This window comes from Hippichthys cyanospilos, chromosome 2 (assembly GCF_059441005.1).
Source record: "Hippichthys cyanospilos isolate Australia breed blue-spotted pipefish chromosome 2, RoL_Hcya_1.0, whole genome shotgun sequence".
NCBI classification, from domain to species: Eukaryota; Metazoa; Chordata; class Actinopteri; order Syngnathiformes; family Syngnathidae; genus Hippichthys; species Hippichthys cyanospilos.
The window spans coordinates 18304305-18329039 of NC_142370.1; the positions used below are offsets into that span (position 1 = coordinate 18304305).

General features: G+C 40.1%; 4 protein-coding genes across 5 annotated transcripts; all 4 read right to left on the reverse strand.

Annotated features, from left to right (window-relative positions):
• Positions 1 to 828: 828 nt before the first annotated feature.
• Positions 829 to 6789, reverse strand: LOC148427692 (E3 SUMO-protein ligase ZBED1-like). 2 transcript variants are annotated; one of them, XM_088407844.1, is made up of 3 exons: positions 6574 to 6789; positions 2837 to 3869; positions 829 to 2767 (listed from the first exon to the last, which is right to left on the reverse strand). In XM_088407844.1, the coding sequence occupies exons 1-3, from the start codon at positions 6777 to 6779 to the stop codon at positions 2213 to 2215; spliced, it is 1794 nt and encodes a 597-aa protein (XP_088263970.1). In that variant the 5' UTR covers positions 6780 to 6789; the 3' UTR covers positions 829 to 2212. The 2 variants fall into 2 exon arrangements, with proteins under 2 accessions (XP_088263970.1, XP_088263969.1); XM_088407843.1 differs by having other exon boundaries at positions 829 to 3869.
• A 1495-nt stretch (positions 6790 to 8284) lies between these two features.
• On the reverse strand, positions 8285 to 9499 carry snrpg (small nuclear ribonucleoprotein polypeptide G). Its single transcript, XM_088437802.1, has 4 exons — positions 9359 to 9499; positions 9157 to 9179; positions 8669 to 8793; positions 8285 to 8468 (listed from the first exon to the last, which is right to left on the reverse strand). Exons 1-4 carry the CDS (start codon positions 9388 to 9390, stop codon positions 8418 to 8420), a joined length of 231 nt encoding a protein of 76 aa, XP_088293928.1. The 5' UTR covers positions 9391 to 9499; the 3' UTR covers positions 8285 to 8417.
• Positions 9500 to 9544: 45 nt separating this feature from the next.
• LOC148427694 (uncharacterized) lies at positions 9545 to 12058 on the reverse strand. Its single transcript, XM_088437790.1, has 2 exons — positions 11907 to 12058; positions 9545 to 11565 (listed from the first exon to the last, which is right to left on the reverse strand). Exon 2 carries the CDS (start codon positions 11368 to 11370, stop codon positions 10690 to 10692), a length of 681 nt encoding a protein of 226 aa, XP_088293916.1. The 5' UTR covers positions 11371 to 11565; positions 11907 to 12058; the 3' UTR covers positions 9545 to 10689.
• A 159-nt stretch (positions 12059 to 12217) lies between these two features.
• On the reverse strand, positions 12218 to 24677 carry tbc1d22b (TBC1 domain family, member 22B). Its single transcript, XM_088437777.1, has 14 exons — positions 24403 to 24677; positions 23206 to 23280; positions 22810 to 23002; positions 21045 to 21171; positions 18925 to 19092; positions 18758 to 18828; positions 18557 to 18685; positions 17940 to 18005; positions 17546 to 17660; positions 17158 to 17264; positions 17020 to 17095; positions 16740 to 16867; positions 16530 to 16625; positions 12218 to 14415 (listed from the first exon to the last, which is right to left on the reverse strand). Exons 1-14 carry the CDS (start codon positions 24456 to 24458, stop codon positions 14287 to 14289), a joined length of 1536 nt encoding a protein of 511 aa, XP_088293903.1. The 5' UTR covers positions 24459 to 24677; the 3' UTR covers positions 12218 to 14286.
• Positions 24678 to 24735: the final 58 nt, after the last annotated feature.

The window sequence follows — 24735 nt, forward strand, 5'->3', positions numbered from 1 at the left end:
CCCAGCTGACTTCGGGCAATAGGCAAGGGACACCCTGAACTGGTTGCCAGACAAATTGCAGGGTACACAGAGACGAAAAAGCATTCACTCGTCCAATCACACCTAAGGACAATTTAGTATGTCGTATACACCTTTCGTGCATGTTTTTTGGAGTGTGGGAGGAAGCAGAACTAAAAGGAGTGAATCCGTACTACAAACTTGTTAGGGCGCAAAGCGGAGCAAACAATCAATAATCATATCATTAGCCAATGTTTTTATGCTAAAAACCATCTTTTTGCTAATACTGTACATACATTTCTTGTTCACATTAAGGATCACAGATTAAATTTGGAAAGAGGTTAGGTAAAGATGAGTGTTGTGTTTAGTGCCAGAGAATGACTTTGAAAGAAAGGTACTAAAATCAATCACAAGTTTGCCAAAGGTGAATTAGGAATGATCTCACACGTCGGCAATATACAGCCTGCTTTCTTGCACCATCTTATTTAGTAACGCTAATCATAGACTCTGTGAACTTTTCACATAATCAGACAAATATAGATATGAAATTTAAGCTGATAAATTCTCGCATTATGGAACATGTCAGGATTGTGAAGTGTCAGGCCCCAACATGGCATGAGTGAAATCGCTTTGTGTATTTTTTGCTCTCAATTTCTCTTTGACCTACATGAATAAATGCTTTTGGATAATATAACTTATGGTAACAAGTACAACGGCTGAAAGTTGTAGTTGATTCTATGCCAAATTTATGCAATAAGACATTAGAATCACGTCACACACATAACCAGGTAAATTGATTTAAAAAAAAAAGTAACACTCTGAGACAGGTGGTGATCATTCAAAGACTCAATTTACTAACTTTGCCAAACATAACTGCATGCTGCTTTGATATTGAAATGGCTAGTGTGTTCAAGTTGATGTTAACTAGCAGGCTAGCCATTGTTTTGCTAAATTACACCCAGACTAACCACACCTGTGATAAAAAAAAAAAAAAAACGTACAAAAATGTTGCATTATAAAATACCAAATAACACGTGACAGAAATAGGAGGAGGACTGCTCAACAGAGTGTTTCCACCTTTCTGTCTTTCACCAATTTGCTTTTATTCCTCATAACAGCAACAGTTTTTTTTTCCTGCTCTTGACTGTAAAATTAAGCCTTTTTAATGGAATGATCATTTTGTGAAAGAACTTAAAAAAATACTACTACCTTTACCTGTTTATAAAAATGCACAGTGTATAAAAATCAAATCCAGGCCATTTGGAGCTGTTGGTAGATGTAACCCCCCCCCCCTCCAAAAAAAGAAAAAAAATCAAAAGGTACCTAGATGAGGTAAGTAGGGCTGGGAGTATGAACAGTGGGGGATCAAAAAATTTGGCACGCCAGAAAAACATTTGTATTTCCGCTTAAAAAGCCAAGGACGGATGCAATAAATCTCCAAAAAGGTAGATGCGACATTCTTCTTATAATATGTACAAATATGTTAGATTTGAATCATTTACGCGTTCAAAAAAACAAGGAAAATAACATGCGGCATCTGCAAAAGCTTTTACATATGCAAATATCCTCTGTTCAGAATGTAATTAAGATAAGGCAGTAGATCAATGGGGGTAGATCAATCACGTTTTTTAGAGTTGCGTTGCAGCCAGTAGCACAAGAAACGTTTCACAAAATGGATTCAATAAACATTCAGCAAATGTAGGACAACAACGTGACAGCATCAGCGAAAAAGCTGAGGTTCAAGAGAAGGCGTCTTCCACATATGGACAATCTCCCGACCTCAACATAATAGGCCTTTCAGAAAAATAAATAATAACCACACACACACACGCACAAAAACAGTGTGTAACAGACAGCCCAAAATTAAAGAATTTTACGACTTGTAAGGAGGAATGGGGAACGGTACCTCAAAAAAATATTCAAACTCTTGGCTGGTTACAAAAAGCCTTCACAAGCTGTGATACTTGCATTAAGAGACGCCATAATTTAGTTTTCTGTCATTTGGAAAGAGTAAATGATGGGGTTTAAACCAAACTTTTTTGAATGTATAAAAATAGCTTGCCTGCAATTTGATGCCTTTTGGAGATTTTTCCATCTTTATTCGGCTTCTTTATGCTCATAAATATATTATGTGTATATATATATGTTTTTTTTTTCTACCTGGGTTGCGCAAACTTTGAATCTCCCTTGTATGTGAGACTTTTAGTTGACACATTTACAAAAGCTGATGATTACAATGTAGAAAAGTCAACATATCGACATGCTCAGAATTAAGACTCGCTCTCCGTCTTGAGGCGACGTTTCCTGTAGCGGAGAACAAACGCTCCGATGGCGTCAACGTTGCTGGGATTCCCAAAAAAGACTTGGCCAGTTTCGCCAGGCTCGGATAACGCGTTGCATTTGTTCTCCACCAGAGCAGTGGGTTGTCCTTTTTGGAGAGAGGGAGTTCTCCAAAATACTGCAAGACTTCCTTCTGCACCGCTTGACTTAGCTGCTCACCCCCATCGTCCTCCTCACTGGTGTCAGAGTCTGAGGATGATCCCAGGATAGTGTTGGCGAATAATCCACTCTTTGTAACTAAACGGCCTTCTAATGTTTCGGCGGCTTCTTTTCCGCTGTCAGTTGGCTGTCTTTCTTCTTTTTTGATAGCTAGGGCCATGGATTGGATCGTACTTTGGACCTTAAACACATCTTGGGCCGCCAAGAACTTCAGTTTTCGAAACCTTGGGTCCACGGCGGCAGCCAGGAGCGCAGTGTTGGGAGATTCGGGCTGAAATAAAAAGAGTTCCTCCCATTTCTCTGTGATCTGTTGTGTGACGCGAGCCTGGAATTCACTCACCGGTGCGGTTTCAAACGCCGAACTCAGCGTGGCCTTCTTGAGGTTATGCACCAGTTGTGGAAGAGAAGACAGCGTGACATATTGTTCCCCGCGCAGAAACTCTGCCACGCTTACAAACGGCCCAAGGACCCGAGCCAGCTCCTCACTGAGGTTCCACTGCTCCGGCTTTAAATCCAGGTACTGGTGTTTGTCACTTAAATTGACTGCAGGATCAGAAAGAGCAGCTGCCACTGGCCATCTTTGCGCAAGGAGCCTGGAGAGCATGTGATATGTGCCGTTCCACCTGGTACTGACATCCCGAATCAACATTAGTGAGGGCATACCCATTTGGTGCTGCATTTCTTGAAGTTTAGCACAAGCCAGTTCGCTCTTCCTGAAGTGTTCGACCAGGTTTCTTGCAGAAGCCACACAATTAGTAATAGTTTTACTGTCTTTGAGTGTGCCCTGTACTACTAAGTTCAGAATGTGCCCCGAGCATCTCACAGACGCCCAGCCATGCCTCTCCTGCAAAATGGCAGCTGCCGCCGCCACATTTGGCCCGCAGTCATGGACCACTGCCTTCACTTTTGGGAAAGGAAGATGAAATTTGTCAGTGGTCTCCTCGAGCCATTCTGCAATACTGGCAGCTGTGTGACGCTCTTTGAGAGGCACTGTTGTTAGAGAGAAGGATTTCATCTCCCAGTCTTCCCCTAAGAAATGACAGGCCACCCTCAGATAGCTCTCTGTTCCCATACCAGTCAAGATGTCTGCAGTCAAAGTAACGCATTCTGTATCCTGAAGGACAGTTTTCAATTTCTCTGTTATTTGTTGGTGCTTCATCTCCATCAGACTTGTGAAATGAGGTCTTGACGGCATGCTGTACTTCGGATTGAAAGCTGCAATCATCTTTTTAAAGCCCTCGTCTTCCACCATGGAGAGCGGGCGCATATCAGTGACCAGCATTTTCAAAATGCTGTCTGTTAGCACTGCGGCTTCTTCGACGGTGCATGACAGGGTTTGGCGAACGAAGCAGTCGGTGGGCCGCAGTGATGTGCTGGAAAATGGAAAAATATTAAGATGCATAACGCATGACATTTACAATCCTAGCTGGATGAAGAAAGGAGGTTGAAAGTGATGTCAATTACCTTCATATTCACGATAAAGTAAATAATTAGGACTGCAACTAACAAATGTTTCAGTAGTCGTTTTGTCGATTGAATCATCTAATCTGAGAAAAAAAAAAGGGTTAAATTCCATTCCTTTATTCAAAAATAGGAAATTACCTCAAATCGATAATGTGCCATAAAATAAAGATGATAATGCTTTTGTTTCGAACTAGGGCAAAATGGTCCCCACAAAAATATAAAATCTCGTTCCAGTCATTCTGGACAATTCTGATTTTAATCTAAGTAAACCCAACAACATTTATTTAAACATGTAATTCATTCAAAAAGAATTCCTGGGCAAATTGTTCAGAGAACATTCATTTACACAGTTTAAATGTTTCCTTAATAGTCATAGTTAGTGCAAAAAAATAGATAGCTTGTGCATAACTTGCCTGTTTGCCACAATTAAACAGTAACCAGTAATCCCTGATGCATATTTTTTGCCAGGGATGCATACTTTAGACGTGCCTCCACCGGATGCAGCTTTTTTTTTTTTTTTTTTTTTTTTTGCAGTGGCGTGCTAAAAAATTGCTTCAAATACGGCATTTGCAGCCTGCAGCTAGAGCCTCCTCTTGTTGTGACTCATACTCTTTGGCTGCAGCAGCCAATCACGGTCCACTTCCTGGTTTGTCGGCTTCAGTAGTAATGAAGTACTGAAGTAACAGTACCACTGTACGTTACTGCCGCTAACTTTCGTGGGTATCGTGGCTAACATGTTTATACTACTTTCACTAAGCGTCTTATGTGATATCGCTTTAAGGCAGGACACGAGCAGTCTATTCTATTGAGCTAAAGCGTGTGTCAAGAAGGCAAACCAATCAAACTTTTCCCCCCGTCCAAACAAACAAAAGTCAACTGTCTGGGAGGTTTTCGGCTATCGAAAACGAGTCGAGGGCATTGCGAAAAAGCTACGAGCTGGCAGTGAATGAATAATGAATATACTGTATACTGTTACAATTTAGGGTTAGGAATATGCTCAGAAATGAACAAACTGGCTCACGTTTCATGTTTTCCACATACAATTTAGGGTGGTCAGTTGAAAAAGTTTATTTTCATATCTCATTTGTCATATGTGTATTGAGGAATATTAATATTTTTCAGTTGGGCAACAGTTTTTCCACATCATTTTTTGGTCCTGCAATTTCCTTTCAAATGACAACGAATCTCGTTCTACCTTCGTAATTTTTTGTTTCATCTTATTTTACAGTATAAAAGCTATACAAATTTATAGCAAGCTTCAAAGAGTAGCAGTTGTCCACATGTTATTTTTTGAGGACAAAGGCATGTTCCTTATAAATCAAAACTCAGTAAATGCGAAAAAAGTAAGTTTTCCTTTGATATTCTGTCTTACAAAATAGACTGAGGTTGTATGATGATTCTTTGCAATCTATAACTTGAAGCAGAAACAATTTTCTATTGAATCAAGTTGAATCATTTTGAATCAAAAATCGATTATGAATTGAATTGATGACCCCAAAATTGTGAGACGGTCAAAGACCCCCCACTAAATTTTGGACATCAAACTATTAATCATCATCCATTTACTTTTTTATTCAGCAAAGCCTAACCACTTACAAACATTTCTGACAACTTCGTCCGCCATTTTTGTTTTGATCTTATAGGTCGTGTTGTCTCATTTTTACTAGAGATCTCGTTGTTGTGAGATTCCGTCTGCAGGACCTGTTATGGATAAAAAGCCTCCCAGGAGTGCTATATTTAGGCCCGAAACAACATCAACTCTACATTTATTTTATTTTTTTTGGATCAGTGACAAGTAATACACAATCATGTTACAAATGAGCCAGAAAGTAAAAAGCGAAAATAAAACACTTTGGAAGATCAAAAAAAAGGCACAAAACAGACATGTTGAAGCTAAACAAACAACCAGTCGAATTAAAATGCGTATTTTTTCTACCTAAATGGATTGTTATATCAGTGGTTGTGATATGAAGATGACGATGGTCACAGGACAGGACTTTCTATTGGACTCTGCACAGCTCAGTGAGTGGAAATAGTACACTGGGCAATCACTGCCTGTCCCCTGTGATGTTTATTTTTGTCCATAATAGCCTTCCCAATTGCAGTTCATGAAGATGACTACATGTAAGTTCTTTCTACAATTTAAACACATTTTGCTGTGACATTTGTTAATATGTTGTTGGGTTTATGCTCATGTCTTGTAATTGCAGTTTGAAATTTAGACTTATTATGTCATTTTATTGCGGAATTTTTGGGACCCCGAACATGTCTATTAGGACCCGTAGTTTTTTTTTTTTTTTTTTTTTTTTTTGGTATTGCGAGTCCGGGGACCCAACAGTGTCCAGAGGTGAAATGAGCACTGAGTAACATTGTAAGAATGTTTTGAAAATCACCCACCCAATGTTCTGCCGAATGCAAAACCACAATTTAACGATTTCGCTCATTTCCTATTGTTATTTTTAAAATGACGATTACAGGGAATGCCCACGCCTATTTTATCCGTGACATGCAAAGACCTTGATCAATGTTGATTAAATTAGGCTACAGCGACAGTTCTAACGAGCGACAGCAAGCTACCTTCAATTAGCAAACATGACGTTCGTGTTACTGTACCTTGTATCGGTGATGCTTGAACTGACTTGAACAGGATGCTTTCGAATCAAATGTTGTATCATGACAGACGTGCTATTGTGAAAGGCCAGTTCTGCGTTGCAGTGCACACATTGCACTTTTCTCTCTTCTTTTTTAAGTTTGAAATGATCCCAAACTTTTGACATTCTCTGTCTTTTATGGGCTGTTTCTTGCTGAGATTCCGCCATTGAAACACATTAACGCAACACGCCTGATTAACGTGTGCGTTCGCAAAAATAGTCCGTGTTGAAAAATGTTCCCTGAGGAAAATTTATGAATGCAGGTGTGGAATTGGACAAAGCCTCGAGAATTCGACTGATGTGATTTAATCAAACCACTTACATTATTAGCGTCTTTTAACCGCACACGCAGCTCTTTCTACGTCGAAATGTTAAAAGAAGAAGAGAAATGGCTTTTTTCAAAATGCAGTGTTTTTAATGATCAATTCCGGATCAGGGCTACAGTCCTCAATCATTTTTACCAACCACCGAAGTTCAAGCTATATGGTGGTGCGTTTGATTCTTTTCCAACGCAATTGTTTACTATAATTCTGAGTTTCTGGGATCATAGTAGAGATATGTTCACAAAAACCAGACGGGTAACGAGAGGTGGCATATGACTTGGTGATTTGAAGCAATTCATTGACTAGGCGCTCAAAAGCGTGTCGGCACACTGATACATTATGTTGATATTGCGTTATACTGATACCTGCTGGACGTTAAAAATCGCTGCACTTGACGAACTTAACTGCCACCGATGATCGATGACCTATACAATAATATCATTGCATTCATAAGGTAATATTCCATATTTTTAAATGTAAACATATATCGCTGCGAAATTCTGAGTTCAATTCATTACGTATTATTCCATATCGTGAAATGCGACATGTATCAATTTGAGATTCTAAAAGGAAATTGTGTGACGGGGAACGCTTCAACTATTTTTCTTTACACATTTTTTATTTAAAATATTAGTTTTTCCAATGTTTTCAAATGAACTCGGTTGCGATTTCTCCTGTCATGGAGAACACGCCCACAACACAGTGAAAATGCTGGCGCGCACACAGGATCTCTCTGGCTAGCAGAAAAACATAAGGATAGGCAGTCTGTTGGCTCCTCCAAAAGAGGATCTTGAGTCCATTATTTTCCTCTACTAAGTATCGCCGCAGGTCAAAAAATGCATCTGCAAGTTGCACATCTCCCAAGTCTCCCCACATCAACATCCAAGTGCTGCCTCAGATCAACTACAAAAATTTCCCATATTGGTCCCACCCGGCAGACAACTTTAGTTTCCTCGGCAGCTGCTCACAAGCAACCGTGTGATTCGGATCGTTTCTGCGATTGCGTCTTGTTGACAGAAGCACTTCCTTATTAACAGAGTTCGGCGCGTTTTGCCGTCGACTCAGTTCATGGATTGGTTATGTGATTGTTTTAAAGCAGTATCTGCACCGACGTGGGGATTGTTCTCTGAGCTCGGCGTACGCAACGACGCATTGGTGTACGCAATGACGCATCTGTGTTGCCAAGATGTGTCAATAGCACGGCCCATTCTAGTACGGGGAAAATCCTGATCTAAGGCATACACGCAGCATAAATAATGCATTTTGGGCTACAATTCATAAGATGGTGAAGTGACAGTCACCTGGTACATGTGAGACAAAAATTCAAGAGTAGAAAGTACAAAGACAGAGTACAAAGAAAATGATTTATTCACAAATCCATGAAACGTTAGACATTTTGCACAATTCAAAGACAGTCATGTTGCTTCAGTTTAACCATGTAGAAAAAAAAACGTGTAGACAGACATGCCTCATACAGTTAGTCTCATACTCTCTCCAAGGCCTCCAACATGATGATGCTGTTACCGCGGATGACCTAAGACAGAAAACAACATTTAGTTGCAACAGTTTTGATTTGAGCTTGATACAAATCCAAGTCAGCAAAGGCCCGAATTCAAGTTAACACAAAAATGATCTTATTCCTATTATCCTATTCATGAATCTTCCCTCGGGCCCTGTCTTTGAGCAAGCGTATGACCAATGTCAAAAGAGAAGGATCACTGAAGGTATACTGACCACCATGCCGATGGTATGCTGTTGTCCTCCTGGTCCCATTTCCAGACAGTCATCCACCACCAGATTCATAAAAGGGTCGAAACCCCGCAGGATGCCTTGCACATGTCTGCCTCCATTTAACTTCACTTAAGCACATAGATACACAATAAATAGCTCTCAAGGCCAGCCTACAGCAACTCAAGTGTATTCAAGGCGATTGAGCTATAGCTCACCAACAAAACAAAACAAAACCCCTAATTCATATATAGTAACATTTCGCTCATTTTTGGGTGGCTGTCCAATGATGGACTTTAACCCTAAGTTCTTGTTCTCTTTACAGATATATTATTTTGATTGACACTTGAAAGTTCCAAATTCTTCGTGTAAGGCAGATCCAGTAGCGATTACTTGTGCGCGGCAATTTTAGGTCGTCTAAACGTCAATTTCAGCATGTCTTCGATGCAGTCAACATGCATTAAGACATTTTACTCGAACCACAGAATACTCACGGGAAAGTTTCTTGTCCATGAACCTGGAGGAACAAAGAAAACAGTAGTTTACGTTTCAGAAGCCAGGACGAACGCTAGGCAAACGTATAGGCTAAAATTGTTAGCTTTGTCGTGGTATATTTTACATGATGCCGTGGTCACGTTATCCAAATAAAACGCCTATTTACAAGACAGACTAATTTAAACAATGCTTAAAACCTACTTTTTCAGCTCGGGGGGATGTGCTTTGCTCATTCTGTCTTTAATACTTCACGCGCGTGGTAATAGTTGTCCGCTTGTCTCAGCCAGCAGAGGAAACGTGCGGTGGAAAACCGGAAGTTAGCCAGCAATTTCCTCGTCAGAGTTTAACTGAAGTGCATAATGTCAAAAGTTTTATTACTGCCCCCTTTCGATTTTTTTTACCCATTACACACTTACGCCGTAAACCAGCGGTGGTTTAACGTTTCTTCTCAAGGTCCTCACTAAATTGCGTAGACGGGATTCTGGAGGATCTTTTTTTTTTTGTACATTGAGTGCTTTAGTCATAAATTGATTTCAATACTTAACGAGTCCAATGTAATGGTGCCGAAATAAAATTCACAGGAAGGAGAAAACGTTACACGAACAATAACATTTTTACAAGACAAGTAACATTTTCTGAGAACAGTTTAATGATGACTGCAGTGAAGAATCCCAAACTAACGTATAGGTCGAAGTTTCAAAAGTGTAGAAAAGACAACACAGCACCCATTTGAAACATAACATATAGAAAAAAATCATTCAAAAATACAAAATCAGGAAAATGGTGGGACTGCCTTTTTGCATAGCCTGATAGAAGTACACTAGTGTGAACTATGAGGCATTTCTTTGGTTGAAACATTCAAAATGATCATATGATTGAACACTGCAAACAATTCAGGTGCCTTTTAACCTGGGATTTCCAGGTAATCCAGCACCAAATTTTGAGCAAAACAACTACTGTAGGTTACACGGAAAGGTAACCAGTACTGTGCCGTCAGCACATTAAATAACTTTTCGTTCAAAACAATGACCATAAACCCAATAAGTCAATATTACTACAGAAGTGCCTTTTGTGGCCCAGGAAATGACCAATCACGATTGAGCTGGCAATTTCACATCGTCACATTAGCCCTGAGCAACAGTGATATCATTTTGAGTTGACTGCAAGTGGCAAAATGGCTACTCCCAGAGGTGGAAAAAATGGGTTGATTTTGCTGCCTAATTCATATTCCAAAAATGCACTTGAATCAGAATACCATGTTCACACAAAACATTACTGTAACTAAACTTTTTGACTTGACTTTTTCAATTCATTAAAAAAAGCATGGGAGTTTGACAAATACGGCATATCTCCTAAAGACAGTGAACAAAAAAATAAATGAAAATGTCAACTTGTTTCAAACGCTTTTAAGGCACCATAGTGATACTGGCTTCTTTTCTGGCGTGTCAGATTAGTTAAACATAGCTACCAAGAGCTGTTGGTGAACACTGTCCTTGCGCCGACTCATGGCAATTCCCTTAGCTTTTGTTGTCCTAATGTTTGGAGCTCTCCATGGCCCAGTCCTCCTCTTCATCTCTGGTTTGCAAGTGCTCCTGACAGTGCTCAAGAAAGGAATCCAGCGCTGAGAAGCCCTCCTGACACGGCACACAGTGGTAGAAGCGCTGCTTCTTGGACGCCGGCTGCTCGAAGGTGTCCATTTCCTCTGTGCACACACTGCACTCTCGCCTCACCATGGCTGCGTCATGGAGCTCCACGTGCTGCCTCAGCTGTGACTGCAGGGGAAAAATCTCAGTGCAGGAGGGGCACGGAAACTCTCCTTCTACTTCCACACCATCCTCTTCTTTCTTCAGCCAAGGCCTTCCTGGACCAGTCCGTAGAGTCCTTCCCTGTGCAAGGCTGCCTTGAAATTTATTGTCCGGTCTGTCCTCTCCCAACTTGGTGTTTTTAGAGTCGTTTCCTGCAGTCGGACCTTTTTTGATCGAACTGAGACATGAAGTTGCAGTGTAGTGTGCATTCAGAGAGAGATGATGGAGGAACAGCCTGCCACATATCTTGCATGGAAACGCAGTTTTCTGCCTGCGCTTGCCCGCTGTCGGCTGTGTCTCACTTCCAGATGTTCTCCTTCCATGCGATTTTATGCTGCGTTTCTCTTTCCTGTGCATGCATGTCTTAGAATTGTGCCTGAAGATCATGCTCCCAGAAGCACCACTCATATTCTGCTATTTAATACGGAATTAGTGGATTTTAAACATGATTAGACTTGCCTCTGTGCAGAAGGCTCTTGAACTATACTTCGTCACCCTGCGCGAACAACTGTGGACTTCGTTTTGCTGCTGCTGCTGCTGCTGCTGCTGCTCAACGACTTCTGGCCCCGTGTTCGAGTTCACCGGACTCCATCCACATGCTTGCTGTCAAAACAGCATCAGACACAGAAGCTTGACATAGACGTTTTGCTAGAAACTCAGATATAAACAACAACAGTCGCCTGGGTACTAAATGATGGATGAATTAAAGGTTCATTAGTGTACGGTGTTGACTATACTTGCTAGCTTCACGCGCTCTCCGTCTTCGCCATATGGCAATATTTATCTAAATTGACAAAATACAGCAGCACCGGAAGTATGAAAGCACTAGTTGAACCAAACGAGGTAAAGACCAGTCTAATCGCTTTGCTACAACGAGCGTGTGGCTAACGCTAACGAAGCGCACACTCGAGAATAAACGTCGTTTTCTACAAAAAGTAACATACCTTAGTACGCAAAAACAGTGTAGTAGCACAGCAAAGTTGTCCAACAGAACATTAGGTGTGACACTGAAGGAAATTAGAAAATAAACACGTCTTCGTCTACCAAAAGCCACGCTATGGTTACGGCATAGATGCAAAGAAGTTTGAAGGGGTGTTCCTACGTTGACCAGAAGTGACGTCACATGCCCTCGTTCAACCAGCATATCAGCAGGACCTCATTTGGTTTTTGTATTCATGAAACGTTTTATTACTTTTCAATTATAACAATCTCTACCGTCACAACCAAATCCAAAATGACCACACAGACAACACGATTGGCCGAAAAATCGTTTAATATAAACAAGTAACACTACAGCGAATACTGTAATCATTAAATTCTTTAAGGCTTTAGTAAATGTCTGCTGTCAGCGTGTCATGACCCAAATAAAGGGTTTGGCATTGGTTGAACAGAACTATGCATTCATGAACATTTTGATTTGGTGAACAAGTATATTACACTAAAAGAAGACAAAATGGGAAAATAATCATGGGATGATAGGAAAAATAAACCTGAAACAATACCTTGATAGCAGGTATGGGGGGAAATGTATCTTAATGAATAACACACAGAGGAAGGGAATATTTTTTTTAGCACAAAAAAAAAAAACCCTGGCAGAAATGAATGCATTAAATGTACTACTACAATTTCATGTCCGTACAGAGGCTGTACAAGATCCTCGTTCAAATAAAGCTCTGCCGTCAACTGACATTAGAAAAGCCAAATGATTCCTTAACACAAATAAAAACATTTGATTGAACAGCTGCCAGAAAAATACAGGCATTTTCACAACGAATTCGCCACTAGCAACACCACAACTATATTTACTTGCTCGACATTTGTAGAAAAATTAAATCCGCACTCAATAGAGAATAATGTACCAAAGACCCAAGACTGTCAAACATAATGAACATTTTCTGTAAAAAAAAGAAAAAGAAAAAAAGATAAGGAGAACCCCCACAGAAATCTTTCAAAATTAGGTATTTCAATGTGGAAATTGGAACCTGGCCCAAAGGAAAACACACAAGAAGCAAGACCAATGACAAAACAATACTTTAACACCATAAATGAGAGGAGTGCAGTACAATACAAAGATATAGTCACATTTTTTTTAGTCCAACACTGCTTCTAAAGGACTGGCTCAAGTATAATAGTACTGTACTTTGACTTAAGTTTAAATACCCAACTAGTTGACTAAATTCCTTGGATATGCCATCTATGTGTATGTGTGTGTGTGTGTATATATATATATATATATATATATATATATATATATATATATATATATATATATATATATATATATATGTTTTAGTTTGAATAAAATTATTTTACAGAATTATCAGCGATTGGCCTTTTTTCCTCTTAAAACACTTCAAAAACAATCCTTCAGGAGCACTTAATTGCATGCTTTTTGCCAGGGGTTGTATATATAAGTTATGTAATCAATACAGTAGAAAACAGTCAGCATTTGTGTCCATCATACAGATGAATGCTGTTACTACAGAGTTGTTTGGCGAAATATTTACTGCAGGACCAAAAATAATCTAGACATGACCAATAAAAAAGATCAGAGATTTAAGCATAATACTGTGGGTCTACGTGAGTTTTTGGAACCAATGACTTGTCGCTAACTATCCTAACTGACATGTTAAAATGTACTACATTACACCAATTTGTTACTTCAATAATTGCATAAGACCAACTAAAACAGAGATGGCCTCTGTTTTTTCTTTTGAGCTTAGGTGGACCTCTCCTCTTTGATTATTTGATAGTGCATTGCATTTAATTTTGTCCATCTATTCAATCATTTTCTACATCACTTATCCTCACTTCAAATTATCTTCAGGAAGAGTTGGGAGTGACTTAAGTTTACTACTATTTTAAGCTCTTAACAGTGTTGAACTAGTTTCATGTCATTTTTTCAATCCCAATTTATTAGGTTGTATTTCACTCATATTTAGCACTTATTAAAACAATAAATTAAAAATCTGCAAAAATACAAAATGTACTCTAATTAAAAGGATGTTAAATAAGACATTCACCCATCCTTTTAAATAAAACAACTGTTCTGAAAATATTAGAATTTAAAAACAATCAAGAGCTGCATCAATGGAGCTATGTGACTGCGTGTGTGTGTGTGTGTGTGTGTGCTTATAAAGTGTAACAGTCCAGTGTTGAATTGCAACAGAGGCTGGCAATATAGTTCCCTATTCACCATCAAGTCCAGTGTGGCCTTCATTGCAAAAATTAATTTTCACAGAACATTTTTTTGGGCGGGTTACTAAATGTGTGGTCCTTCTTACAGACATTACCCGTGTGCAAGCGTGTGCTGTAAGAGAAAGCCTATTTCTTGTAGTGGTTAGGTGCATCTGCAAACATGTATTTCAGTCTGTAAGCTTCAGCCAGCAGAAGGCCAACTTCTTCATTGCCCCAGTGGATTGTGGGGAGGTTCTGCAATAGTATGAGAAGTCCCTGAAACCAGAAAAAAAAAAGGATAAAAGGACAACGTAAGTCCAAGGTTCAAACTGTATTTACAAGACATGAGCAAAAAACAACAACCAATGTTCCCTCTAATTTTGAATGTGCCTTAGCATTCTCACAAATTCCCTGAGGAGGCATTGGACCAAGGTGAGCAACTTCAGACATGCACACAGTGAGTCACCGTGTGCATATCTGATGTCGCCCCTAATGTAACCTATATCACATGACTCACATTCTGTCATTAATGAGCAAGGAAGAAGGGGGGCCTCTGAGCATATCCAGGGGCCTAGCTGCGGCCCTGGAATGATGATGCATCATGATGTCCAACAACTTTTAAACATATGTAAAGACCAGTACTGTGCTTCTGGGCACGTAGCCAGTCATTTATGAAGGCATAGCAGAGGTGAAAAGCGTCGTCCGGGACCAATACGGGAAAACGAGCAATACATGTTTTAGAGATGACAGTGTGATGCATATTGCACTTGTCACTATGGCAATAAACGGCCCACAAGTTGTTAAAAAGAAAAAGAAAAAAATCTTACTCACTTTCACCGCTTGGTCTTCTATTTGCATATGCTCCGACAGCCATTCTATTTTATAGGAAGCGCATTTCTTTTTTACTTTGGCGTGTTGAGCAGATGTGTCTGTCGCTCGCTGCTCGTTCGTTCGTTTCGCGAGGAAAAGGGGTTAGCATTTGACGTCTCTTAACTCCGCACTGTTGTTCGCTAGCTAACCAGCACGGAGTGTATATGCAAGAACGTTTCTGTCCTTACGTTTGATTGGATGAATAGTATAAGTGAAACATTCATAGGCTGGAAATTTGTCACTCGTTGTCACAATGCAAAATGGTACAGAAAACAATTACACAACGATTTGAAAGTATGCGTCCCGGTCAGAAATTATACATTCAAACAAGAGCACTGATTTACTGTAGTATAGAGTGCTGTGTGGAAAAAAAAAAAAAAGTATTTCCCCCTTCCTAATTTCTGTTTGTTGCATGTACTATAAATCATTTGCTATGGTTTCATTTCTTCAAACCAATTTAATATCACTGAGGAAAAACGTTTTATAAAATGCCATTTTAAAATAATGATTTCGTACAAAATGCAGTCTCTAAATGATGAATTTATTTACAGGACGGGGAAGAAACCTATTTGAGCCTATGTGAAAAAGTAACCCCCCAGAGTTCTACTTCACGGGACTAGGCTAAACCTGACTGCCACCACCTTTGTTTATTTAAAATTCAATACAATCTGTTAGCCAAAATTGAGTAGGTTAAACAAATTCCAAAGAACAAAGGCATCATGCTACGATCCATTGAAATTTCAGAAGAAAAATAAGTCTCCTCAAAGCCATTTCCAAGGCTTTGGGGCTCCAGCAAACCAGTGTCAAAGCTATATCCACCAAAGGAGAAAACCGGGAAGTGAGGCAAACCTTCCCAGGAGCTGTCCATCAACGGAGTTCACTCCGGGAGAGTGATGATGACTCATCCAGGAGGTCACAAAAGAACCGAGAAAAACACCCATAGAACTGCAGTTAAGGTCAGTTGTCATTTGTGCCCTCAACCTCAAGCGCTATTGGATCATGCAGCTGAACAACAATCCAAAACATACCAGCAGTCCACCTCAGAATGGCTCAAAAAGAACAAAATTAAAGCTTTGGTGTCGCCGAGTCAAAGTCCGGATTTAATGCTGTGGTATGATCTTAAACGGGAGAACTCCAATATGGCAGAGCTGGAACAATTCCTCCACAGAGCGTGAAAGACTTGTCACCATTTATGGCAAACACTGTATTTCAATTATTGGTTTCTATAAGGTTCAAAGGGCAATTACTTGAGTCAGATATGCATTCATATTTTTATTTTATTATTTATTTATTTTCACCCCCTTGGTAAATTCATCTTTCAGAAATGACATTTTATTTATGCTTGTTGCCTCAGAGTGGTATTAATATTGGTTTGATGAAATGAAAGCTTTTCAAATGTTAAATAGAAAAAAAGAAAAAAGAAATCACAAATGAGGCAAATACTTTTTCACAGCACAGTATGCACTCTGAAACATTTTAAAGCGCTCTTAAAAAAAAAAGTGGCTAAAAGACATGCATACCTGAAAGTCAACCATGGAGAGAATTTCTTTGCGCCATTCAATGAGGAAAGCGGCACAGACATACAAGTGAAAGTGGGAGAACCCTTCTGCTTCAGCCTGCGGGGGAAAAAAAAGGAATGCAAAAATGTAAATTTATTTCAAAAATGTGTTTATTTTTTTTCCCAAAGGCAAGAGGGTAGCCTCCTAGCGCCATCTATTTGAATTTGTCACCTGGTATGTATCCCAGAGGCGGATCGTGCAACGCAGTGGTAGCTCCCTCATCAACAGATTGTTCATCCACCGAAAAGCAAACTGTAGATATTCAACCTCATACTTTTTGAAATGGTTGTGAATGTCCTCTGAAGGCAAAAACACAGTTTAGTTAACTTATGCGTTCTTAACTTCTTATCTTTCAATATGAAGTAGCTAAGCATTGTAGTAATCAAGTTCAATTTCAGTTGCATCTGTTGGAGGCTTGTTTTTAAGATAGGCTGCTGATGAAGCAACTAACCATCGATCCGACTGACAAGCTCTTCTAAAGCTTTGACTTTGTTCTGGATCCCCGGCTGAGCAAAGGTGTAATTGTCCTAAAAAACAGTAAATTTGAAAATCAATGAAAATTGGTGGAGGCGAGGGTATGCATGCAGACCTGTATTCCGTCCAGTAGTTTGCTCATACACCAGAAGCTGTCAGCCTCAATGTTTCTCTGAATGTCCAGCGAGAGAGCAGCCACTTCGAAGTTTTCCATGTCCTCCACTAGAAAAGCAAATGACACAGATTGACTCTATACTGACCTGTTTCAGACTGTCAACATTGACCGAAAGTGTCAACATGAAGGATGCATGCGAATGTGATGCCATTTTAATCATATTAATGATAATACTATTAGAGCACTTTCAAACTTCAGTACAGATAAGCAAAAACCAAAGTAAAACCTTTAGGTTGAGGATGTTATGCAGAAAACACTTCAAATATTGACCGACTGGGTCTGTATCAATGCAAAGTGGATAGTTTAGATTTTGTCGTTGGTAACTTACTAACAAACTCAGACAGAAAGACCACAAAAAAGGGCGTGACTAGATCATTGATCCCCTGGACGTAACCGCTGGCCGGGTGTCGAATAGCCCAGATGAAGAGGATACGCTCAAACACCTGATGGAAAAGAGAGAGAAATCCCAAATCAGGTTGTATTACAAGTTAGATTTTGTCCATTCATTATAATGTAGATTTTTGAACATTCAATTAGAAAGGGATCAATTAAACATTTTGGGCCCAGTTGTTCAAAAGTGCTATGAATGTACCAGGTACTGTATTCCATTTAAAAAGTGGTGGATGCTTTCTATAACATACAATATTTGCTCAACCCTCCTCAATATACATTGACAGGATGAAACGCAAAGTGTTATTTTCCTTATTTAGCTCTTTAATTACCTCTTGCACTACAGGCTGCTGGAACAATGGAATCAGAGGGTTGGTCCTCGGAATGTCGATGTGAATCTGGCAAGAGAAAATAATAAATATGCAGGCTTCCTTCGTGCAGCAAGTATTTGGGATGCACCAAAAAGAAAATTTTTGGTCATAACCAAAAATATGGAACCCAAGACTAAAAACTGAAACTGGGAAAAAAAAAAAAGTCTGTGCCTCATGAAAAAAAAAAAAAAAAACCCATTGGATTAATTTTTGTAATCTGCCAAATTTCATACTATTCTCATAATGCGGGTCAAGTTTGCTTATTTTTATTAATGTGTCATACGTCAGATTTTTTGGAACACTACAATTCCATTTTTATTTCCAAATCAAACCCAGGCCTCTTTTGTACGCGGGGATAAATCCAACATGTCGCTAATGCGACTGCATGAATTTTGCTCAGTTCAGCAGGCCTTTGGCAACATCCTGTTTTGTTCATTTTGTTTCAGTGGCAAACATTTCGGCCAAGAACTCCAAATGCACTCTCAAATATCTTCAGTATGTACTGTATAATAGTTGTATTGTGAAATGAATTTTGCCGTGGGCCACAAACATTCTAAAGTTGCCTCGGTCAACAGTACCTGTCGGTATGTGTCCTTGTGGTGTTCATCTGTCCTGGAGTGATAATATTGCACAATGAAGCCAAAGTATTCCTCTCTCTTCCTTCTGAGCACAAGCTCCCTGCGCTCCTTGTTGGCTGGAAGGTAACCCTTGGGGAGGGGGCAAAATAAGATGAACTATATATATTGGTAATACCACTAAACTACTTTGATGCGTCTTACAGAGAGTAGCCTCCATGTGATTGGGCGGACTTCTTTTGGTATGCCTGACCAGCTGTGCTTCCTCAGCTCCTCTGAAACCAGAATCAGAATTTTTACAACTAGTACCATCACAAGTACTTCAACAGCCACGACGACTCATTAGCACAGGTATGGAGCTGGTGCCCTACCAAGGTCAGTGTTGGCACTAGCCAGCAGTTGCTTGAATTTGTCCAGCCGGCTCTTTTCCCGCACTGTCATGGGAGGGGCTCCTGACGCATTCTGGTCTGAAATGCGAGCCACCAAAGGGATGAAGGGCCGAACTGGGAGAGACTGCTGCTTCTGCAGTGTGGAGCGAACTGTGGAAGGTAAAACAAGCAATTGTCCATGAAGATTATTTAGCTATGAAATGATAGACATTTTAAGTGAACACACCTAATCTCCCCAGTGACAGGGGGTACGGGGTACAATTGTTCAAGGACACCTTGACAGTAGCCAAGAAGCAGGCAAACATGCCTCCAACAACTAGTTGTCATTTTCATATTATGTCTAGCTCCAAAGCCCATTTCCTCAAGCTATATTCGCACTAGGCCTCCAACAACTAGTTGTCATTTTCATATTATGTCTAGCGCCAAAGCCCATTTCCTTAAGCTATATTAAAACCGTTCCCAACAACTGCATCGGCACATTTCATGCCACTGTGCACAATACAACATTGGGGAACAGCACGTCACACTTGCGCATTGGGCAAATGGTGGCATGTAAACTTTCAGTCAGCAATTAAGTCTGTACTAAACAACAATCAGTCGCTGCCTCCCTTTTTTCTTTGAAAAGTAAAAAGCAGTACCCCCAGAGTGTGTGTGTGTGTGTGTGTGTGTGTGTGTGTGGGGGGGGGGGGGGGGGGGGTCATCAAAAAGTGAGTGTCTGACTCAGTGAAGGACCAGAGATTTCAAAGCGAACCTCTCTCCATCTTGGACAATCAATCACATCCTCCCCAAGACACTCTGCTGCAGTAAAAGGGCTCCTCTTGCAAATGGATTTATTCAGCTTCCAGTGTGGATCATTTTTTTTTTATGCTGTTTACTACTTATTTATGAGTGGAAGGAAAATACTCCCAAACATTTAATTTCACTTACCCAATCAACACCATGCATATCAAAACTGTTTTGTTGACAGCATCTATATTCATGACTCCTTATATGTACTCAAGTGTTCAAACAGGTCTTCAATGTGAAATATCATGATTACAAACAATGCATATTAAAATTTCATTTCAATTTCATGCAAGCTACATACTAAGTGTATTGCAACATGGCATTTTAATTAACTTTTAGTATGATACTTTTCTTTTAGACTAGTGCTGTGCCATAATTGGACTCAATTTATTACTTTTTACTCGTATTTTATATTTGGGTTACCATTTTTAATCAATGGCCTCATTTTAGTTTTTTTTACTGTTTAGATTCCTTTCTTGCTTATATTCATTTTTTTTGCTACTTTGGTGTAATTTTTTGGTGCATTTTTTTTACTGTTTAGATTCCTTGCTTGCTTATATTCATTTTTTTTTGCTACTTTGGTGTAATTGTAAATAAATATCCCTGTTGAAACAATCACATTCATCTAACAGGATGAGCAATCAATCTATCATCGAATCACGTTTGATTGATGAGATGGATTAGTGACTTTGCTGCTGGAAGAACGCCAAGTACTGTACAGTACAGCACTGCATTATTGAGAAATAAAATATTGCAGGAATATGCGTCAGAATAGGGGAGCATTTACGTAACTTTTCGGGGGTCACAAACAAATTAGAAAGTTTCCTGTCGTCAAAATTTTATCTGTAGAAAGCTTTGTCAGATGGTTGACAATGTGAGGGACCCATCAAAATGTGATGGCCCGGGAGGGAACATACTGGCATCTGCTAAACTGCGGGTGGAATTGTGGTGGGCCTTTGAGCCTCCGATATCTAGGAACCCTGTCACCCCCCACAGGCCACATCAGACAACGCGAAAGACCTAGACTTAAAACTTGACTACAGACACAAGTTACAGTGAAAACATATCTTTACGGGTAAGTTACTGCAGTGGAATTTTACAGCTAAATAATACATTAATGTGCTTCTCAATGACAAACAAGCAGATGACCCTTAGTGGTTTATCTTTTATAAGGCCAAATACTTTATATTCCTCTTCTACATCTACGGTAGTTGTCGAAGTAGATGTAATTGTAACAGCCCACAAGACTGTGATTATATACTGTATCACTTGCTAACCTAATGCTTATCCGAATTAATGTAACCATCATAATCTACCTGAGGATGTACTGAGGTGGATCTCGCTGTTCGATTTGACCACCTTGGTGTTTCCAACTTTGTGCTCGGTGTCCTCTTCAGTTGTGTATGAAATCCCACTTTGTGTGACACCAGCCGCATCTTGCTTCTAAATGGACAAATAGAAGCAGGCCAGCATTAGATAGGAGTCACTAACCATTTTATATTTTTAATCACTGATATGTAGTGCAAGAATTACTAGTCGCTACGTATTATCTTCCTCGTAGCAAAAATACAGTTTGTCAAGTAGAATCTGCAAATAACCTTGCTGCTTGCTTGTTCTATGGGCCACATTGATTGATTGATTATTTACAGATTATATACAGAGGCAACAGGGTACTAAAAGAGGGGCACCTTACATGAAGCTTTACTTTTCAAATTCTCGTGGGATATAGCTGTCTTCAAGGACAAAAACCAGAATTTTGTTTAACCCTTTCACTTCATTTTTTTTTTGGTTGAAAAAAAATATGGCATATGTCACGTGTTTATAAGTCTAAGATAATTGGAAAATTAGTTTTAAAAATCCCACTTCTATTTCCACCAAAGAATACTACTGGGACAGTATATCCCATAGACCACAATACTTGTACAAAAAAAAACGTGCCAGAAAGGTGACAATTATCACCAAACACCTACAATACATGGTAATCCATGTAATCTATAGTAACACATATATGTAGCACACATTCTCAATATATTTCCACAGTACTCCGTTAATTTAAAAAAATTGCAAGCAACCTACCTTGTTGACAGCCGACCCAACACTGGCTTGTTGTATATGGAAAAGTTGCTAAATGCCACTAGAATCTGTAGATAGGGTGTGTAATGAACCGCTGGGATGCCATTTCATGTTATTGCTACGATTCCTATACCCACTGCGATTTTTTTGAAAAGACGTCGGACGTCGTCCCAATGGGAGTTAAAGGGTTAAAGCTAGGTAAATTACACATTTTCAAGAAAGAATGTACTAATATTTGAAATGATGGCTATTGTTGCTTGTTTTTAAGAAAATAAAAAATGATTATAAGGTAAATGAGCATGTGATGTACTGTGTAGGTATTCTAAAAATTGTGTCTGCGGACCAATCGGGGTCCATCAGCTAAAATTTGTGGGACCTCAAAAATGTCCAATTATGATGTTGAATCATTGTTTAAAAAAAACCCAACAAAAAACAAAACATAACTTCACATGGGGACAGGCATGCCAATAAAACATCCACCATTCTTCCATTTTCTATAGCCGCTTATCCTCACAAGGGTCGCAGGCGGGGGACACCCTGAAGTGGTTGCCATCCAATTACAGGGCACACAGAGACGAACATCCATTCACGCACCCACACGCCTAAAGGCAACTTTGTACAGTATGTCCAATGCACCTCTCATGCATGTTTTTGAAGTGTGGGAGGAAGCCAGAGTGCTTGAGAGAACTCACGCGGGCTCGGGGGAACATGCAAACTTCACACAGGCAGGTCGGCGCGAGGTGGATTTGAACTTGGTTCCTGAACTGTGAGGCGGACGTCCTAACCACTGCTCCACCAAGCCGCTCGCCAATAAAACAAACACACTAAATAAATTACTCCCCCCAAGTTTAACTTTGGGCCAATTAAGACTGAAATCACAAAAGGAAACACACACTGGCCCTTCTTGGGGAACTTTTCCTTTGACCTGATGCAAACTGCGGGGAAACATTTACATTATTTGCCGCAAATGAAAAAAGTAAGTGCCTTGGCATGCCACCGAGAAATTACCTGCTTTTGGATGAATGCAGAGTGAAGCCCGGATGGCAGGGCGGTACACAAGGCAGGGCTACCAAGAAAATCGTCATCCTCCTCATTGTCGTCAATCTCCCAAGCATCATTTGTGCTTCGTGCAAACTCATGGAAGCTTGATGTCTTTTTTGACTTGAGATTATTTAACTTCAGCTTTGCGTCTTTGGGATATCTGTATGCAAGGGAAAAAAATGAATCGATCTAAATGGTGGTGTCAATAGAATGAAATCGAAAAAATACCAGTATATAAACATTAGAAACGGAACGTGGGCATGACTGACAGCAGACCGAATAAAACAGAGATATGATCTTAAGATTAAATGCATGAACGCAGACGATATAACCACATGCACTCCACTTGCAGTAGGCACTTACGAGCGTCGCAGACATGGGTCGAGAGGAGGATGCTGTGCTCCATAAACAGGCTGCCCACTGGAGACCAGATGTGAACTGCACACAGGGTCACACAAACTAATACTGTAGATACTTTTTGTACGTGTTCATGTCTAGTCACCAAGGAAACATCTCATCAGTTATTATTCAAACTCAGGGATGAATTGTTTAGCCGGTACTGCTTCAAATGAATGAATGCCGTTCAGGACAATTTAAAGCCAGTATGATGACAAAGTATGATATGGGACAACAGCAAATAAAACACTGCTCTAATCCTTTTATGCGTTTCTTGCAGAACATAACTTTTAATGATTTTCCCGGTCAAGCTCTCATGGTGTGGTTTACTTAAATCAATGAAAAGTTATATCCAGTGGCTGAGAGGTGGGCCGACTCACGATGTGACAATGGTGGTGTGGTGTCTGTCAGAATTGTTTTATCAAGTAAAAGCAAAGAGCAGGAGCTGCTGAGTGTCACTGTTCAAACACACTGAATGTTTGGGTTCTATCTACGTGCTTTTGTGTGTGTGTCCTAGACAAAGGCAGCAGCACTTTTTAGTGCAGATCCTCTCAGCCTGCCTTGGTGGAAGGTGACACGTGACCTAAAACAATGTCTAATTTTTATAGGTAGAACAGTCTGGATTTAGAACAAACAAATGAACAAGCATCAAAAACCTTGAGTGGATGTTTTTCCAGGTCAGAAAATTAACTGTATTGTTGACAGTGGTAGATGGCTAACTCTTATTTGGCCAAAAGTACTCAGTCAATGCTACTTAGCTAGCGCTAGCAGCCACCCGGTCAGCAGAAGCATATGATGTCCAAATGGCTGGGGGCAGAACCCGAAGAGATGAGAGTGGCTGGATTCTGTCAACACTTGGCAGAAGCTAATTTTGTTGATATATATATATATATATATATATATATATATATATATATACAAATGACCTCAACATGAAAGGGTGGCAGAGGAACCTCAAGGTTAATGAATTTAAGTCTACAGCCACGAGAGCTCATTACCGACGCATTTCCACAATCAGTTAAGAGCATGAAAGGCAGCCAATGTACGCTACATTTTATGCTAGTGCCATGGAGTGATATAAGATAGGGTATTCCTTAAAGGTACTCCAGCAGACGACTTCCAAGACATCTGAATAAACAGAAGCGCGAGTGGGAATAGTCCTACCTTCCTGGTACCTTTGCATTTTTCCTCCAAAAATTGATTCTGTTCTCGGTGGCCATACTCTGCTACCCTCTCTTAGGCCGACATTGACACTGGTTCTCGGCACCAAGCGACCATGAGGAAACCGCTTCCGCCAGCCATTGACGACAACGCCGCGGTTCCCACTGTGTCTTTGCGTGAGCTCAGACGGACGGTGGGAGCGCAGCTCAGGTCCAAACGGGACGATATGGAATATGCAAGGGGATGGACGCCGCCATCTTGGCGTGCTCTGACTGAACTTCGGCTTGCGGTGGGCGGGGTGAACAGGTGCAACACAGGCAGCCAATAGGAGAGCGC